Here is a 20,333-nt window from a genome sequence, read left to right as displayed (position 1 = left end):
AATTCATCTTGTTGAAGGGAATGGCCGAGCTGTCCTGTGTGCTTAGGAATCGCACCAACACTGAGTAATGTTTCTATGGCTTGTTGTCCTCCCATGCCCTGCCTTATTATGAGCTATACGTTTTCTGCGCTGTCTGTGTTATGCCCTTTGTCAGTGCCAGTGGACCCCCTTGTGGCACCGTATAAAAACGCTAAATGCCATATTTTCACATTTTTTTTCCTCCTAGTACCTACAAGACATGTAATGCAAAACCGATTGTAGTTTTAATTTCCACATATATTGTTACGTGCAGGTGCTTTCTCTGGTGGGTCGGTGCCCCTGTGTAGGGGGTGTAGTTCCAAACAAGTGTGCCTAGTCTATCTGCTGCCGGACGTGGCAACTGAAATGGCACACTCTGAGATCCACCATGGGGACAGCCTCCGTAGAGATCTTTATTATAGACCCTTGTTCTCAAGCACAGAGAGCTGCGGCATACATGAGAGAGTAATCTAGACGAGGGGTAGGCAACATGTGGCACTCCAACTGCTGTGGAACTACGCATCCCAGCATTCCCTGTAACCGTTCGGCTATTCAAGCATGCTAAAACTGTGACCAGGCATGCTAGGGTGTGTAGTGTCACAGCAGCCAGAGTGACGCAGGTTGCCTACCCCTGATCTAGACTATAAATATGGGTGGTGACGTGGTAAGCATTGCTGCCTTGGGTCCCATCTGCATGAATTTTGTCCTCTTTATATTTGCATGGACATACTGGTATGCTATTTGTCATCTCCCTGAATTAGCCCTAGTATGAGGGATTTAAGTTCCACTGGAATGGAAATTAGATTGATGTGAATTACTAAACCTCGTTTGATTGCACAGCGTTTTGTATAGGTTGGTGCCATATAAATAAAGAACAAGAGCTGGTATTTAACTACTTTTTGTTATACCTGCTACCTTTCCCTGTCAGAGATGGCTTCGGCTTTATTACATATGCAGCTGGGTTGTTTCCTTATCTGAGAGCTTGATTTAGGGCCTGATTCAGAGCCGGACGCAAGTGGCTGCTCGTTCGCTCCGAGCGATGTTTGCCCAACTGCGCATGTGTACGGTTCGTAATACGCATGCGCGAACCAGTCAGTGCGGCTGAAAATCGTGTGCTCGCAAAATAGCGAATGCCTGCTATTTTGAGTGACAGAATGAGGCGTATGTGGGTGGTAACAGGGGAAGGTGCTTGAAAACGGGGAGTGGAGATCCGATCGCAGGCGTGCTTAAAGGTCAAAACGGGCGTTTTATGGGTGTGCATATTTAAAACATCAGCGTCATTGACAACGTCACTGGGGTTTTTTTTAGCCAGAACTGCTCGCAAAATTGTGGTAGCAAAAAACAACCACAAGAATAGCGAGCAGTTCATACCCTGTTCGATGTACTCGATTAATCTAATAAATAGCGGACATGACGTAGGATGCGAGCGGCCAGGGGGCGTAGTTTCCCAAAAAACGAATGCAAGTTTTGTTCGCTCATTCAGACCTAGAGGCGTGAACAGACCGCAAACAGCGAACGGTTCATTTGAATAGCCAGCCCCTATTTTTTGGACGAGCGAGCGCAAATAGCGACCGGCTCTGAATCAGGCCCTTAATGTTTTGCATATTCTCAAATGATCTACATAATAAACCTGCTATAGCATGTCCTGAGATAGGTATGTGCAGTGGGTGCTCACCCCCTATTCCCTCTCCACCATCTGCTCACTGCTGCACCGCTGACTGGACAGGAGAGGGGAGAGCATTGTAGCACCAGGCCTGGCACAGGGTAAGTATAGCAGGGGGGATGGGGTGACACTGCGTATATTGGGTTCATATATCTGGTTGTCTAGATAGGATAGGGGAGAACCCTTCAGTGCCAGACTCAGCACTGGGTAAGTATAGCGGGGTGGGGTGGGCTTAGGTGTCCCGGCATTTCCCTGGTCCATGTTACATATGTTCTAGATCTAATTGAACATTGTAAATACGCTATGAAACAGCAGGGGGTTTGTGTCTCTTTCTGATTCTCTTCTAAGCATTGTAATAAGAAATATTCAGAAAACTTCTGATGATTTCCGTAGTAAATTATGTAGTTACTGTAGTGAATTCCAGAGATGGAAGTTCCTGGGCAGAGACAGATGGTCGTCATTACTTCTCATTTTTTTTCCATCCTGACTAAAAACCACTCATTTCCTTAACACTGGTTTCCTACTGCAAAGAACAAACTCTATCTCGCCTAATAGAAATATTTCTGATGAAGCCTAACCCATTAATTACAAGCATCCAGTGTTCTGATTACTCCTGTTCTCCTCCCCGGTTGCCCCATTGGCTATTATTCCATCATCTTTTCACATACTGCTTTCTCCGCCTGTTCCTATGACGACCAATGGGTATTACATAGTTTACATTTCCAGTACTTCCGCAGCCCTCGTTGTCCATTCAGTCACTTATGCAGGCCCATTGGCTGTATTCTCCCTGCACCCTGGTGTGTGGTGGTAAGGGACAACAAGGACTACGGTTCATCAGGCCACTCTCTCTGTACACAACTTGGGCTACTCTCCAAGTCCTATATGGAGAGGGCTGGAAGGCTAATTGTAGATGTAATAATAGTCTATCACCTGCCCAACCCAGGTGCAGAAGAGGCTCAGTATATATGTTTATTGTGAATAGTGGAGACCGTGATGGTGACTAGCTTCTATTGGTGACCTATTTTTGTTTTTTCATTTCGTTGTCTTTGCAGAATGTATGACAACATGTCCACAATGGTGTTTCTGAAGGAAGATAAGTTGGAGAAACTCACCCAAGATGAGATCATTTCTAAGACCAAGCAGGTGATTCAGGGCCTGGAGGCCTTGAAAAACGAGCACAATTCCATCTTGCAGAGCCTACTGGAAACCTTGAAGTGTTTGAAGAAAGATGACGAGAGTAACCTGGTGGAAGAGAAATCCACCATGATCCGCAAGTCTCTGGAGATGCTGGAGCTTGGTCTTAGTGAAGCACAGGTAATTCGGAGCTGTACTACCTTCCTGAAATGCAGTTCCAAAATGCACTTTTAGAATATAGCTGGGTTGGTACCATCCCCTAACTGCATATTTGTATCCAACCTGAAAGCTGCCCTGAAACATGGACATTTGTCTGTGTATAAAACCCTCCTGTGTGAAGAGAGTTGGGGATGCGTGCGATCAGCCATTTTGAACTCCGTCTACCTTGCAGTATGTTCAGTTGATCATGTTGATTGCTTAATCACTTATTAAAATAGTTATGCATTTTCAGCAATCCTTGTGATCGTTTTAGAAAATGGTGATTGGAATGACGTACAGTGATTTTATTGTTACACTAGTTATAAAAGATTTTTTATTAAAAAATGTAACGAGTTGCTCCTTTGAGAGGTTACAGACAGGAAGTCTGGTGTGCTTAGAATAGAATAAGAATCTCTCCTCATGACCACACCTTGTATCTTCTATATAATGTTCGTTTGAGTTCCAGGGGACTTTTTTGTATATCACATTAGATATAAAATATTAAAACATTTTAGCAATGGAAAAAAACAGGAATATACTTCTTCATAGGAAAAAGAAAACAAGCAAAGAAAACAAATGGCAAATTGCAGACGCTGAAATCCCTCAGGGGTTATTGCTTATGCTGGGCATACACGGCAAGATAAAATGTCTGTCAGACCGACAGACATTTTATCTGGCCGGCTGCCAGCCGCAGATGTCCGCGGCATACACTGTGAGAGAAATCTCAATGTATAGCCCGACATCTGCGCTCCGCCCCCGGGGGAGGAGACATATCCCTGTTCCTTCCACAGGAAATGTCTGTCTGTCGGCCGCGCTGGGCATACACTGCCCGATGCGGCCGACAGTTACCGGGTAAATATCGCATCGGAAGAGCATGCTGGACAATCCAGCATGCCCAACGGAGCAATATTTAACCCTCGGTCGCCCCCCCCACACTACAATTATTGCGGCGATCCGCCGATATCGGACGGATCGTCCCGATAATTGCAGCGTGTATGGCCAGCATTATTAGTGATTGGAGCACATAGTCTGGAACACACTTATATTTGTTATAATTAGTTTTTATTGCTACAAGTGTTTTCCCCTCATAGCCTAATACTGCAGCCGGCATCTTGTGACTTTTGCGCTGGTTTCCGCAGGTGATGATGGCCTTATCGAACCACTTGAATGCAGTTGAGTCTGAGAAGCAGAAACTGAGGGCTCAGGTCCGCCGGCTGTGCCAGGAGAACCAGTGGCTGCGGGATGAGCTGGCCAACACCCAGCAGAAACTTCAGAGGAGTGAACAGTCTGTGGCTCAACTAGAGGAGGAAAAGAAACATCTAGAGTTCATGAATCAGCTGAAAAAATATGATGACGATATTTCTCCATCAGTACGTAACGTTTTTTTTTTGGATGTTTTTTTTTTTTTTTTTATTTGCTGAAGATTTTTTACTGTGGTTGTTTTTTTATTTTCCATTTTTTTGTGTATATTGTTTACCTAGGTGCCATGATTCCTCATGTTAAAATGTTTACTTGATTATCCAAATTGATCTATGTTGGTCTTTAATTGCCATCTACTAAAGCGATGCCCGGACCACTCCACACCCTCTGCCGCTCGTCCATATAACCATTCCTGGGGCTGATTCAAAGTGACTGTAGTTGCTGGCAGCATCAGAAACCGGATTTATTGTCCTATGCTACTGCACGAATCCATAGGGCTAATGCGGGGGATTGTGCGTCTGCTGGCGGAGACCCGTGCCACCCATTGATTTGTTTTGAAATTTCTCCGTACACACGACTCAGGGAGCTTTTAATTCATGCCCATGACACTGCCACAAGTAAGGGCAGTTCCGTGCGCAACCCGAAACTACCAGTTTCACAGCTAGACGGATGCATCCGAGTTCCATATGACTCAGAATAGAACGGGGATACGCAAAAATGGCGTATATTGGCATCTGCACATGCGCTGTATGTTAAGCAATTTAGTATCGGCTGCTCTGTGTTCAAGCTGTGATTGTATCCTAGTAGCACCAAGCTCCCCCAGAGTCATTGTTACACTGACCTTTGTGAATACTACAGTGCGCCCTGGACCCCAGTGCGCTACACTAATATATAGTCCTAAAATTAAATTAATTTCTCCTTTATATGTGGTTAGAAGGATGCATATCGCAGGTGGTAAACTGCAGTTATGAGGCAAGTCTGCTTCGGGAAGTTGATAGGACTGGCCTAAGGGCTAATTAATCAGGAAGTTAATTGGACTGGCCTAAGGGTTAAGTAATGTAGTAAAGATGTTGTTAGTCACGTAGTGTGTTCTCATATCTGTGTATTTTACCTTCGCACATGCCCCACCGTTCGTCATTACAAGAGCCTACACAGCAGTCACACTATATTCACTCCCTCATAATGGGGCCCATGCACAGGCAGCCTGAGCACTGAATGACCAAATCCTTTGGAGCACATATAGGTTAAAGACTGTAATCTGATCTCTGTCCTCATTCAATCGTGTTTTCTTCTGCACCCCCGATCTGCAGCTAGACCGTCTCACACTCCTCACTAGAGCATAAATATGACCTTTAGATTCAGCTTGAAAGTGCTCACTGCATGTCTGCATCTAGATTGTGTTAGTGTGTTTTCATCTCCATTGGTTTAAATTGAAAATGAATATGGTAACTGTATATTGAGCAGTTGTTAAGTCTCACTTATAATAAACCAGGTATCTCTGTTTTTTTTTTCAGGATGATAAAGACAGCGACTCCTCTAAGGAGCCTCTAGATGACCTCTTCCCTAATGACGATGATGACCAAGGACCAGGAAGTAAGTGTCCTGTCACATGACATAGACTTTATCTCCTCAAATAAAACTTCTTACTGAATTGTTGAATGTGAGAATATAAAAAATCTCAAACGAGATGAGAATATGTTGGGTATTTTTTTTTATACCAGACAGAGAAACTGGACAATCCCGTTTAAGTCTTAGGGGGTGATTCAATTGTGTTTTGGGCGGCTATTTGTTTTGGGTGCCCAATGGAGAAATTCAATTGCTGCTCCGTGTTGCTCCGTTCGGGTGCAATAGGCGCCGGCATTTCCTTTCGCACCCTCACGAGGGTGCTAGAAAAAAAGTGCGATTAAACTCGGGGGTTAGGGCACCCATAAAGCAGCAGTTTGGGCGCCCTAACCAGGACTTTAGACTGGTGTAGCCATTTTACACCGCTAAACCCAGTATAATAGGGTGCGATGACCCCGATAATCATTTGGGTGCCCAGAATAATTGAATTGCAACACCATTAATTATAGCCACCCACAGCACAATTGAATCGCCTTACCCTAGGGCAGGGTAGTGTGCCTTGAGGACCGAGGTTGGTAATCACTCCCCTAGGGTATGATCAGAGTGGTAATTCAGTTGCGGCCAGAGAGCCACAGATTTTAGAAGCATGATTCATTTGTCGTCATTTGCTCTCTTGCATGATTATTACATCTGATTAATCCAATGCACTGTTTCCAGTACAACAACAGCACAGCAGTGCGGCCGCTGCGGCCCAGCAAGGCGGCTATGAGATCCCTGCACGGTTAAGGACCCTCCATAATCTGGTGATTCAGTACGCCTCCCAGGGCAGGTATGAGGTGGCTGTACCTCTCTGTAAGCAAGCCCTGGAAGACCTGGAGAAGACCTCAGGCCACGATCACCCAGATGTTGCCACAATGCTGAACATCCTGGCTCTGGTATACAGGTCGGTAGCATCCTAATAGTATAAGGGCCAGATCTGTGTAGTTGCAGCATAGAGCAGAGGGGTGGCAGCCCGGCTGTGGCTTTCCAGCCGTTGTGCGGCAGAGGTTCAGAGCAATTGCAGAGCCACAGGTTGCTTAAACCCGCCATAGAGACACTGGGACTGGAGGTTATTGGGACTCCAGTATTGGTCATTTAGATATATAAATACAAGGCTAACATGTATAATTCTGTGACAAATATGATCGTTCATCTTCAGTTGTTTAGCAAAACTTTCTTCATTTCCAGGGACCAAAACAAATACAAAGATGCTGCCAATCTATTAAATGATGCTCTGGCCATTCGAGAAAAGACTTTGGGAAAAGATCACCCAGCGGTGAGTGGTCCATTTCTTTATCATGGTGTGTTATCCTCCCTACACCATATTCCCCCCCCCCCCCCCCCCCCCCCCCTTCCTAACTAGAAGTGTGTTACATTCTAATGTTACACTCAACGGGAGAGATTGCTAATCACCAGGCCGGTTCCTTGCAGCAGCAGGTGGTAGGGTTCTGCAGCCATGTGCACTGCTACTAGTCATCTGTAATGAGTCACTCACAAAAGCAGCAAGCCTTATTGGGGAAGTGTCGTTGGCTGGGTAAATTCAACATCTACCTACCCCCCCCCCTCCTCCCTCCCACCACAAAAAAAACAGCCAACAACTACTATTAGTGTTATGGTGCATACACACGGGACGATCATCAACTATATCGTTGAACGATCTCCCGGGTGTGCTGGATGATTGACATCCATCATCCAGCACACCACCAATCCACTAACGATTGCGGGTCCCTATAGTGACCTGGTCGATATCGACCAGGTTGGCCTGCATGCACAGTCGATGGATGATATCTTTATCGTCCAATACGTGCCCGCGCATTGCAGGTTGTTGGTGGGTTGGAGGCACCGAAAAATGCACGATATTAACGATATGATCGATATCGTTCATATTGTGCATTTTAATCATACCGTGTGTATGCACCATTACTGGGCTCCTATTTTGTTAACAATCTTTTTTTATTTATTTCTTTTTGTTTCTTTGCTTTCCCTTCCTTCCCTGAAATGGTTAGTTTGGCCTTGTGTAAATGGTAACCTGTATGTTTATCATTTGTACCCGTAAATGGGAGCTGTTTGGAATTACATACAGATGTCATGTGCATAGACACTGTAATATGCTCTTCCCTTTCATGTAACAGATTTAGCACATGTTTGTATGTGAACTGCTTTCATTTTATGTTACGTAGTGCATAGCTTGGATTGTTTACTCACATTGAAATAATGAATTTATGCTGGTTTGGGATTAACCATATCCTACATGTTTTGCTGCACATTTGTAGAAATGAAAGCAAAATAACCCTGTAAGCAGGAAATATATTGATGAAAGACTTTGACTGTCTTCAATGTGGCGGTTTCATACCCTTTTTTGTAAACCAATTGTACGATCTTTATTTGGTGTAAAGTTGCTTTAACCAAATATTGCTGCTTTTCACCATTTGATTTTGTTATTGTATAATCTTAGCATAAAAATTGTTCTCTATTTTAAAAACAAAAATGTGGATTACTATACTGAGGGGATGATTTATTTCTGATTATTAAGGTTCAATAAGATATGTACGCATTTCTATAAACTCTTTAATTGACTCATAGCAACGCAACTTCATAAGTTATGCCTAACAAGCCTGCTCTTGTAAAGGCCAGTTATTCTAGGTGGCAGCAATAATAAATTCAGAAAGTGTTACACCCAATTTGCAAGGTGAGCTGAAAATGTATTTTTTATTTTTTTTAAAGATCCTAAAAACATTTGCTGCACTGCAGATACACATGCAACATATAGCGCCCCCCAGTGTTACAGAACAGTATGTTTCATGATTCTGAGCCATCCAGTGCCAGCATGAGAAGTATGGGGGGACATGTAGTTGAGCAATAGTGAGTGAGGCGTCACTGTCGTTTTTAATCTTCACAGTCGTTTGTAGTCTCCTACTTTTGTAGGAGCATAATCAGTATTTCATTTAGGTGCCTCTCTTCCAACAATGATCTCCCTCTATGCTAACATTTTAGTGACTGCTTTGTATGCTTTTTGGAAATCTGATGAAGTTACAGAGCTGATGCTCTTTTATACTGCGGTGCTAATTGCTGCTATTTTTTCCTCCACAGCTCAGCCTGAATTGATTTATTTTTTCTTCCTACAATGATCTATGCTTGCCCTTGGGGACCCTGTGTACTTTGATGTGATTGTGCTGAGAATGCTGCCTGTGGATATTAAGCAATGTCTTCCCCCCCCCCCCCCCCCCCCCTGCAGGTTGCAGCTACACTTAATAACCTGGCGGTCCTCTACGGGAAACGGGGCAAGTACAAGGAAGCAGAACCATTATGCAAAAGGGCCTTGGAGATCCGGGAAAAGGTAAGACTGGGAACCCCAAGTTACTGCATCTTATAAGACCATGTGGGTGAGACACTACTTTTGTGTTAATCAGTTTGCCTGTAACTCTTTACCTGCCGTCAATAGCAGAGATTCTATGATTTCTGAGAGAGGTTTGGCTTTTGTTTAGTAACTCAGTACAGTATTCTAACATTTTGCATAAGATGACCACTTGGGGGCACTATTGCACTGGCATGTATAATTAAGGAACCAGTCTAGCAATTTGTATATGTCCCCTATGCACAGCATTTTGTTGACTGAACCAATATGAGATTGCAGTAATTCCATGGAGGTGTCCATGTGTTCTGACACCTCCATGATCTCGCTGCTTCTACCCTGTGGGTTCTATGTGCTAAGTAATATCCATGTTTTACTGAATACTTAGATAAACATGAAAATAGAAATGGATATAGCTTGTCTTTGCTGAGCAATATACGTTTCTAGCTTCCCTTTACTTGGTCAGTGGACAGTCTGCCAGATTCATCAGGGTGTCCCTTGAAGCTGATTGGACGGCAAGGCTCACGCTGGTCATTTAGACATCTATCATCGGGCAAACATGCTGGACAACCTGAAGGTAACGTCAGGTTGAGCATATATGCAGATGATTTATGACCCTGCACTGAATGACTGCTCGTTCAGTGCAGGCACATCACAGGCTGACAAATGACTGCCCGATTACAATGTCATAATCGTGCAGTCGTTTTCATGTCTTTAAGTGGATGGGCACCTTAAGGCTCTGCATCTCTGGCTGTATGTATCTTTATAGTGTAAAGCTTTATACAGTCAGCTACAAGGATAACTTATGCGGGCCTCACATCTACAGCCCCGATTCCCTGTCCTGACGATCGGCCATCAAAAAAGCCAGTCTACAGACATTAATAGTTGCCGATACATCGGTGGACAGCGAGAAAACAGCATGTTAAAAATCCCCAACTTGCTGATCCTGATCATTTTTTTTGGTCGGGATAGTTAAATCAGATTTAGCTTTTATTTTCCCTTTTTTATACGAGTGGTGTAATGTGTGATTACATAGTAGATGTTTCTGTACCATTACTGTAGCGTTATATTGATCGTCGGTTTCTGTGCAGGTGCTGGGGAAAGATCACCCCGATGTAGCTAAGCAGTTGAACAACCTGGCCTTACTCTGCCAGAACCAGGGGAAATATGAAGAGGTGGAGTATTACTACCAGAGGGCACTGGAGATCTATCAGACCAAACTGGGGCCAGACGATCCAAATGTGGCAAAAACTAAGAACAACTTGGTAAATGTGGCTGCTTTGTGTCCCTTCGCCCCCTCCCCAGGCTGTCGGAGACTAATGACCATTGTTTGTGTGTTTGAAGGCTTCCTGCTATCTGAAGCAAGGCAAGTTCAAGCAGGCGGAGACCTTGTACAAGGAAATTTTGACGCGAGCACATGAAAGGGAGTTCGGATCAGTCGATGGTAAGGATTGGGATTTGCATGAAATTAGTTTTCTTACATATAATGGAATGCTAAAGCCAGGTGATATTGGACTAATCTGTTTGTTCTTCTGTGCTTTATGTTGGGTTTAGTTGTCATTAGACCTTTTTATAATCTGCTGTTAAAGACCAATGAAATTCACTTTTAATTACCAATTTGGATTAATAGGAAGGTCTAAAATGATCTGTGAAAGGAAAGGACTAAGGGGTATATTTACTAAAGGCCGATTTTAATCGATTGAAATGATCAACATCGATGTTGTGTTTCTGGGACTTAGGGGGGTATCCAATTAGCCGTGGTAAATGATCGCAGCTAATTACCTCGCCCAAGGCTATCCAATTAGCCAGACAGCACTTATCAGGGTTTTTTTTTCGGGACCTGATGTGTCCCAAAAATAATCCACGATAACTGCCGTTTTTTCACCTAAATAAAGACAAAAATACATAGGTCCGCGAGTTTATCGCGGCACCTATGTGTTTTCGTGAGAACTATCCTATTATTTCGACCGAAATAATAGGATAGGATGGAAAAAAACATCGCCGACCGTGGGGTTCAAGTAGCGCCTGAACAGTGTTTGGGGCTAATTGGATACCGCTGTATTTTTATTTATTTTTCTTCCGTCCTATTATTTCGGTTGAAATAATGGTATAGTTCTCACGAAAACACATTGGTCTGCGAGCTTATCGCGGCACCTATGTGTTTTCGCCTTTTTTCAGGTGTAAAAATGGCAATTATCGTGGATTCTTTTTTGGGACACATCAGGTCCCGAAAAAATACCCCCAATAAATGCAGTCGTCGGGGCTAATTGGATAACCCCCTAAATCACACATTTACTAACGGACACTTTTCGATTTTGTTTTCTTTAAGTATTAGTAAATGTGTGATTTAGCCCCAGAAATAAAACATCAATAATGATCGATTTTTCATTGATTTTTAAATCGATTAAAATCAACCTTTAGTAAATATACCCACACATTGTAGCCTCACAACTAAGGAGGCTTAATGGTGCCCTGTACATGGACTGTATATTCTACACATTGTATGTGTCTCTTCTGCCTGATGGATTAATTCTGGTCTCCCCCCCCAGTGACACCCCTTGTATCTAGGCCAGGCCTCAGTCTGTTTCTTTGGGATATGATTATCGCACATGGATAAGTATGAAGGAGGGCTTTGGTAAATTGTAAGGTGTTTAAGACCACAATAATGGTTCTGGGAGGTAGGGTCTGCAAGCAGATTTAGTGACCATTATAGAGGCTCAGTAAAGTCTGGTAATAGGATTATTCTGTATTCTTATTTACTATTTTGACTTTATTTGTATTATATTTATGTATTTGTGCCTTTTAAGTCATTAAATCTTGCATAACTAAAACAATACCTTGGTGCATGGAAAGTCATACTGCCAATTTCTACAATGCGTGAACCATTTAAATTGACACACTTGTAGAGGCCATTTCCTTTAGCCGTGAGGCGAGCTCCATACTTCCTTCACGGCGCAATCCCACCCCAGACTCGCAGAGTTTTGTTTACAGTCCAATGGGGCTGCATTAAAAATCAGCTTGTCCTGAGGTACCATAAGTGCAGTATATAGCCTGATTTAGGGCCTGATTCAGTAAGGATCGCTATTGCGATCCCCAGCTCCGTAATCGCACGCAGGTCTACTGCAAAAATGATAATGAATGATATCACAATGCCGTCACACTACCAGCATAGAGACGCCCACTGCCTCCCACCATCTCATATCCGTAATACCTTGCAGTCCTGCGTATACATCGGTAACATGGAGTACCATCGGCCCTTCACGCAGAATTAAAGCAGCCCTGACCTTACTTAGAACTTGCTAACCTCGTCGCACGCAGTGAGTACTCGGGCTGCGTATGCTGTCGCAATGGCTAATTTATGCACGCCCATGTAAGGGCATTCAAACGGGCAGACGCGCCTGCGTTACTCTGACCTCCCGTCATTCACTCTGCGATGGCTTTCTTTCCGCGTGAGTGATCGCAGAGCGATCGCAATGCTAACACACGTACACTGCAGTGCATACGCATGTGCAGAACGCATAATCGACCGATCTGCGTTTGCAAATGTGATCCATGATGAATCAGGCCCTTAGTCCTGCCGCGAGCCGACTCGCGTCTAATTGAATCGAATCTGTAATATTGGTAAAATGTGTATAGCTCCTTTGGATGCTTTAGAAGCTGTACAGTGACATACTTCCTTTTATCTTTGTATTCCATGTCTTGTAGATGAAAATAAACCAATCTGGATGCACGCTGAAGAAAGAGAAAAATTCAAAGTAAGATTTGGTCGAAAACTGGGACCAACATATAAAAACAGCGACGGATAAGAGTATTTCATCCCATCACGCATTCATCAGTGTCCTGTAAAATGGACTGTCACTAAGTAGTGTTTTGCCTTTTTCACCAATTAAAATAAAACACTTACAAAATAATCAATGTGAGAACAATATCTAAAACATTAATGTTAGACATACATAGGCGTGTGTGTGTGGTAGTGTGTGTGTGTGTGTGTGGTAGTGTGTGTGTGTGGTAGTGTGTGTGTGTGTGGTAGTGTGTGTGTGTGGTAGTGTGTGTGTGTGGTAGTGTGTGTGTGTGGTAGTGTGTGTGTGTGGTAGTGTGTGTGTGTGGTAGTGTGTGTGTGTGGTAGTGTGTGTGTGTGGTAGTGTGTGTGTGTGGTAGTGTGTGTGTGTGGTAGTGTGGGTGTGGTAGTGTGGGTGTGGTAGTGTGGGTGTGGTAGTGTGGGTGTGTGTGTGGTAGTGTGTGTGTGTTAGTGTGTGTGTGTGTGTGTGTGTGGTAGTGTGTGTGTGTGTGTGGTAGTGTGTGTGTGTGTGTGTGGTAGTGTGTGTGTGTGTGTGTGGTAGTGTGTGTGTGTGTGTGTGTGGTAGTGTGTGTGTGTGTGTGTGGTAGTGTGTGTGTGTGTGTGTGGTAGTGTGTGTGTGTGTGTGTGTGGTAGTGTGTGTGTGTGTGTGTGGTAGTGTGTGTGTGTGTGTGTGGTAGTGTGTGTGTGTGTGGTAGTGTGTGTGTGTGTGTGTGTGTGGTAGTGTGTGTGTGTGTGGTAGTGTGTGTGTGTGTGTGTGTGGTAGTGTGTGTGTGTGTGTGTGTGGTAGTGTGTGTGTGTGTGTGGTAGTGTGTGTGTGTGTGGTAGTGTGTGTGTGTGTGTGTGGTAGTGTGTGTGTGTGTGTGGTAGTGTGTGCGTGTGTTTAGAAAGCAGACACGTCCACTACATCTATGTTTAGTAATAGGAAGAGATTGTGACAGCAGTAAACATGACCTATCTAGTTTTTGCTTTTTTTTTGAGCATTCGCTCCTCCCCCCCCCCCCCCCCCCCCTTTAAATCTATGCAAAGCATTATTAAATTCCCCTGCTATTAGCCTCTGCCACCTCTGTTGGAAGGCTGTTCCACATATCTACTGTCCTTTCTGTAAATTATCAGTTTCCCTGACACCTACTACTAAGTAGTAACTACTAGTTTTAGCCTTTTGTAATGTTTCCTCTGTAGAACAGTCCTCCTGTGCCTTCATATGCTTTCACATTAAAGTAATACATACAGATGTGTCCTCATACATCTAGCCTCCTTGCATGTTAAACAGCCCTTCTAGTCTCGCCATCCCACGGTGTGACTCAGTAGCGTTGAGCGTCTTTTCGTGCGACTTTTCCCCTTCAAATGCTTTCCATGCGCACAGCGATGCAAACAGACATGCAGCTTCTGCTGATTAAAATGATATGCGGCATGCCTATGTTCTGTGTGCGACTGCATGTGCATGTGAAATGCTACGTTAGTGTCCCAGCCGCTGACACTGTAACGTAGCATTTCGCATGTAGATACACCCACACACAGAATACTGGCATGCCGCATATCATTTTAATCAGCAGAAGCAGCCTCTGTCCTATTCTCATCACTGTGAAAATAAGACTCATTTGAAGTGAAAAAGTTGCACAAAAAGACGCTTGGCACTACCGAGTCACGTGGCACTCACACATTGTGTAATGTGACTTGTAGCGCACGGAGAATAAATGTATGTGGACACATCTGTATTGAGATCATTTAGTCTGTCTTGGTAAGTTGTGTGATATTCGCCATCAAACTCAATGCCTGGAGATGTGGACCCCAGAACTGAGCACCATATCCTAAGAGTGGCATCACCACCTCTGATACTCATTCTTCTTTTATGTAACTTAATAACCAACTGATCCATCCCCATTGTGTTGCTCCATTGACTACCTGCATTTACGTCACCAGAAATAGTGATCAACCTAATTTTGTTCCGCTGCAACTTCATGACCCCCTACTACTGACTGATTCATGTGTACTTCTCTTGTACACCCTCCATTGGACTTTGTCAATCCATATTTCTCTGGTTAACTTCCTATTTCTTAAACTGCTCATTTTAGTGTCTCTACCTCTGTCACATCCTCCTCTCCCCTCCCGCTATCTGTCTGGGTTCCACAAGGCTTGTTCCCAGCCCTCAGCTTTTCTGTGCCTGATTCAGATTTTGGAATAGAGTAAGATAGAGCAAGTAACTGTGCACCTGGGCAAACCATGTTGCAATGCAAGGGGTGCAAATACATACATTTTTTTGCATGCAGGGTAAATACTGGCTGCTTTTGCATGAAACCCACACCTGCTGGACACCTTTATTTTTACAGTGCAATTTAGAGTTCAGTTTGGACAGACCCTTCCCAAATCTAAATTTCTCTCTGCCCATTTTACATCTTCCCCCACCTGCAGTGCAGCATGGTTTTACCAAGATGATCAGTTACAGGCTCTTTCTTTATGTGTGTATCCACTACGCGATCTTACTGAGAGATTGCATGATTACGACATCGTAATCGTGCAATCGCTCAGTAATCTGCTGCAAATCGGGCATTTAAAGGTCAAAAACGAACAGCGTGTGCCCGCTGGCCGTTTTTTACATCTATCATCGCCCGAACATGCTGGTCAACCTGACGACGTCGTCAGGTTGCCAATGTTCGGGGTGATTGATCTGCCTACACTGAACGCTCATTCGTTCAGTGTAGGCACTGCATCCCTAGGGAGACGACGGCACGATTATGATGTCGTAATCGTGCCGACGTCCTGGGATCTAGTAGTGGATACGCACCTTTGCTCTGTTACCAATTCTGAATCAGGCCCCATATCTGTTAGTAATTCTATTCACTCATCTGTCCTTTAGTACCAACTCTACAATGATGATGCCCACATCTACCTCTCCTCTTCTGTACGATCTTGTGTAACCAACTCTGCTGCGATTTCCACATGAATGTCCCAGTGCCTAAAGCTTAACATGTCCAAGCAGAGCACATAATCTCCCCACCTTCCTTCAAACCTCCCTCACCATCAACACCACCACAATTTCCTCAATATCCCAAACCTGAGACTGCCCAATACTTTTACTCCTATCCAGTCTGTCTTCCAGTTTAGTCACCTTCACTATACAATTATTGCCAGAATACAGCCTTTTCTCACCTAGCATGCTAATACAAATACTCACACCAACCCTATTCCCCTGCCTATGCTACCTACTTTAATACACCTGTACACATACCCTAAGCTATACTATCCACACTAGTACACCCTCACACCCACACTAATGCACTCACACCTAGTCTACTCCCACCTATACTACTCATACTAATACCTTTACACCTACCCTATGCCCACCTATACTACCCACACTAATACACCCTCACACCTACCCTAATCCCTCCTGTACTGCCCACTCTAATGCACTCACACCTACCCTACTCCCATCTATATTACCCATACTAACACACTCACACCAACCCTACTCCCACCGGGATGTAGTCTGGAACCCGACGGTCTAAATGCCGAACGCCGGCTTCCAGACTGCTTTATCCCGACTAGGGACGAATGACAGGCGTCTAAATGTAGACGCCTGTAATTTGCCCGATGTCTGGAGACCGGCATCCCAATAGAGCGGATGCCGGGCGCCGCAGCGGACAGCCGTGGGGGGGGGGAGGGTTAGGTTTAGGGCTCCTGGGGGGGGACATAGGGTTAGACCCCCCCCCCCCGGGAGGTTAGGGTTAGGCTAGGGGGAGGGATGGTTAGGGTTAGGCACCCCCTCGGGGGACCTAGGTTTAGGCAGCGGGGAAGGGGGGGTTAGGTTTAGGCACAGGAGGGGAGGTTAGGGTTAGGCACCCCTAAGGAGGGTTAGGTTAGTAAATACTTACCTTTAGGACGATCGGGATTTCCTCTGTTGTCGGGCAGCCGCTGTCGGGAATTGAACCGCTGGCCATGCAGCCGGCGGTAATACATATCACACCCCTCCCAATTATACTACCCACACTACCCCCTCACACCTACTCTACTCCCACCTATACGACTCAGACTAATGGCCCCTCACACCTACCTTACTCCCACCTATACTACCCTACCCTTTGTTTTCATATCTACAGTTATATTGTCACCTTACTAATCATTTATACACTATTAAGTATGTTTATACCATATTGTATATAATATCTTAATAGGAGCGGAAGTATATTATTACAGGAAATAGTTCTGGGACAGACTACATTAGGACATGGATGGTGGCAATTTGTCTATACTTTGCATATCTCTGTTTTTTAGGGGAAACAAAAGGACGGCACATTTGGGGAATATGGAGGCTGGTATAAAGCATGTAAAGTTGACAGGTAAGTGAATGTCTGTGTACGCTCTTGATTTAAAGCATGACTTGTCTATCAGTTGTCGATCTACCTTTAAGATCATGGACTCCAGCATAGAAGAGGTGCAGTTCCATTACACCAATGCCACTGACTTACTCTCTACATTAAAGGCTATATACTAATATACCTGCATCGGTTCTTCAGGATCAGCACCAATGTAATATAAATGCCCTTGTTACCCTATGCTTACCCTTAAATAAAATATCCAGCACACCCAAATGACCCCTTTATATGCTAGTTCTACAGTAGCCAAGGCATTTGACAGGCAAGAGTAAATGTTTTTATTAAAATATGAACCAATACATCACTTCTGTTGTGATATATGATGTATACTGGTACAGACAATCTGACTAACACTTTTATTTTTTTTATTTTTTTACAAACTCACTAGTTAGAAAAAAATATATCTGCTATTAATTACTTGAGTCACTTGATTTAGCAGGGACATCACAAGATCCTGCCCCATCGAGTCCTCCAGCGGGTAGTTGTCCCTGCATTGACTAAAGCTGAGTATACACTCGACGACTGGACGACGATCAGAAAACGATCATTATATGATCGTTCTGCATGTGTTAGATTAACCAATAACGACCCGCGATTAACGATTGCTGGTCCCTATAGGAAACTGGCTAACATGGTCGATATTGACCATGTATGACGGTTTTTCCGGACATCAGTCGATGGTCGTTAATGACCATTCGTGCCCGCGCATCGACCATCGTTTGGTCGTTGCATGGGGCATTAAAGTGAACAATTTGAACGATAACGATAAGATCATTATCGTTTAAACCGTTCACTTTATCTGAACGTGTGTACGCACCTTTTGGTTTAACCATGGTGCTGTCTTGTCAGTGTTGCCAACTAGTTCAGCATAGTCTCAATCAGTGAGTGAAGAAATACACATATGGACAAAAGTATTTGGCCACACCTGTTAATTATTGAATTGAGGTGTTTCAATCAGACCCGTTGCCACAGGTGTATATAATCAAGCACCTAGCCATGTAATCTTCATTTGCAAACATTTGTGATATTAAATGGGTCGTTCTGGAGAGCTCAGTGACTTCAAGCGTGGTACTGTGATAGCGATGCGTGGTACTGTGATAGCGATGCGTGGTACTGTGATAGCGATGCGTGGTAATTGTGATAGAATGCCACCTTTGCAATAAGACTGTTCATGAGATTTCATCCCTGCTGGATATTCAACAGTCAACTGTGATATTATTAGAATGTGGAAGCGTTTAGGAACAACAGCACCTCATCCCCGAAGCGGAAGACCACGTAAAATCAGAGTGGGATCAACGACTGCTAAGGCGCATGATGCGTAAAAGTCGCCAACGCTCTGATTCCATAGCTGAAGAGTTCCAAACTTCCACTGGCATGTGAGCACCAAAACTGTGCGGTGGGAGCATAATGGAATGGGTTTCCATGGCCGAGCAGCTGCATGCCAGCCTCACATCACCAAGTCCAATGCCAAGCGTCAGATGGAGTGGTGTAAAGCACAACGACACTGGACTGTGGAGCAGGAGAACGTTACCTGCCTGACTGCATTGTACCAACTGTGAAGTTTGGTGGAGGAGGGATAATGGTATGGGGCTGTATTTTAGGGTTTGGGCTAGGCCCCTTATCTCCAGTGAAGGGCAATCTTAATGCTTCAGCATACCAAGGCATTTTGGACAATGCTATGCTTCCAACTTTGTGGCATCAGTTTGGGGGAAGACCCTTTTCTATTCCAACATGACTGTAGTCCTTGCTTTGTGCACTGGGGCACAAAGACATGGTTTGGTGTGACTGCCCCACACACAGAGCACTAGCTTCAGCCCCATCGAGCACCTTTGGGATAAACTGGAACGGAGATTGTGAGCCAGTCCTTCTCGTCCAACATCAGTGCCTGACCTCCTAAATGCTCGACAGAATGAATGGGCACAAATTCCCACAGAAACACTGTAAAATCTTGTGGAAAGCCTTCCAAGAAGAGTGGAATCTGTTATAGCTGCAACAGGGGGACCAACTCCATATTAAAGTATATGTATTTGAATACAATGTCATTACAGACCCTATTGGTGTAATGGTTAGGCGTCCGAATACTTTTGTCCATATAGTGTAGCTTTAAGGTGGGTTCCCCTGAACTGTGAGGGCCCGTAACACGAGAATCCCCTTGTTTTGCTAAGTACCACCCACATTTTCTAACAGATAGGGGACTGTCCCAGCTGCCAGGACTGTTGTGCTGCAATGCAGTGGTCTCTTGAGCAGAAGATGTTGGGGTGGCCAAGGAGCACCACAATGTGACGTAACCCCATCCCTTTGAGGAGGCGCTGCGTGTGACTTACTCACCGTCCAGATTCTCAAACATGAAGTGTTGGGAGTAATGTAGCTGGGTATTTGCCTTGTAAACCTGGATACATGTGAAATACACCTTGTGCGGTTGCATTGCAGTTAGATCATATGCAGACTGCAGGTTTGCTTGTTATATAACTGAAAGTGTTGACACTAATAGCAATGCAGTCTGAAAGCCTTGCTAGTGAATACTGGAATGTAATTATTATTGTACAATGTGTTGCACATAAAGGCTGCGGGCATTGCTTGCATGTAGGTAACTAAACCTATATTCAGCCCAACAGTGACCACGACACTGAAAAACCTTGGAGCACTTTATAGACGTCAGGGCAAGTTTGAAGCTGCTGAAACACTGGAAGAGGCAGCAATGAGGTCACGGAAGCAGGTACGTGTGGACACCACCATAGTGTTCATATTCTGTATGTGCCGTAATGCCAGCCTTTGCTATTGCTTCACTAGCTGGCACGTGCTACCTACACATCGTGGAAGCAGCCATTTGTGGGCCAAAAATGTAGCCTGTCCGTTCTCTGGAACGAATGTCATCACTAACCATTAGCGCATGACCACGTGGGGCCCATTCTACGTTACACCCAGGTCCGAATGGGGATGGATTGCACACGGAATACTGGTGCCACTATATGTATGTCTCAGTGTATGCCTTGC

The 20,333-nt window shown here is 44.4% G+C and overlaps 1 protein-coding gene across 6 annotated transcripts in view; it reads left to right on the top strand.

The window, feature by feature from the left end:
* KLC1 (kinesin light chain 1) overlaps positions 1-20,333 on the top strand; it is an 85,324-nt gene that overhangs the window by 41,103 nt on the left and 23,888 nt on the right. For all 6 annotated transcript variants that reach the window (XM_088455361.1, XM_088455359.1, XM_088455360.1 and 3 more), the window contains exons 2-12: positions 2,734-2,995; positions 4,153-4,383; positions 5,728-5,806; positions 6,494-6,719; positions 7,004-7,091; positions 9,051-9,152; positions 10,259-10,432; positions 10,512-10,611; positions 12,873-12,922; positions 17,239-17,303; positions 19,947-20,055. In XM_088455361.1, the coding sequence (XP_088311487.1) occupies positions 2,735-2,995; positions 4,153-4,383; positions 5,728-5,806; positions 6,494-6,719; positions 7,004-7,091; positions 9,051-9,152; positions 10,259-10,432; positions 10,512-10,611; positions 12,873-12,922; positions 17,239-17,303; positions 19,947-20,055 (1,485 nt within the window). In that variant the 5' untranslated portion in view covers position 2,734. The remainder of the gene's footprint in view (positions 1-2,733; positions 2,996-4,152; positions 4,384-5,727; positions 5,807-6,493; positions 6,720-7,003; positions 7,092-9,050; positions 9,153-10,258; positions 10,433-10,511; positions 10,612-12,872; positions 12,923-17,238; positions 17,304-19,946; positions 20,056-20,333) is intronic.

Source organism: Taudactylus pleione, unplaced genomic scaffold (assembly GCF_031769625.1).
Source record: "Taudactylus pleione unplaced genomic scaffold, aTauple2 ptg000652l, whole genome shotgun sequence".
In the NCBI taxonomy this organism is placed as follows: domain Eukaryota; kingdom Metazoa; phylum Chordata; class Amphibia; order Anura; family Myobatrachidae; genus Taudactylus; species Taudactylus pleione.
Note: the sequence above shows the minus strand (reverse complement) of the source record. Positions and strands in the feature narration are given on the sequence as shown.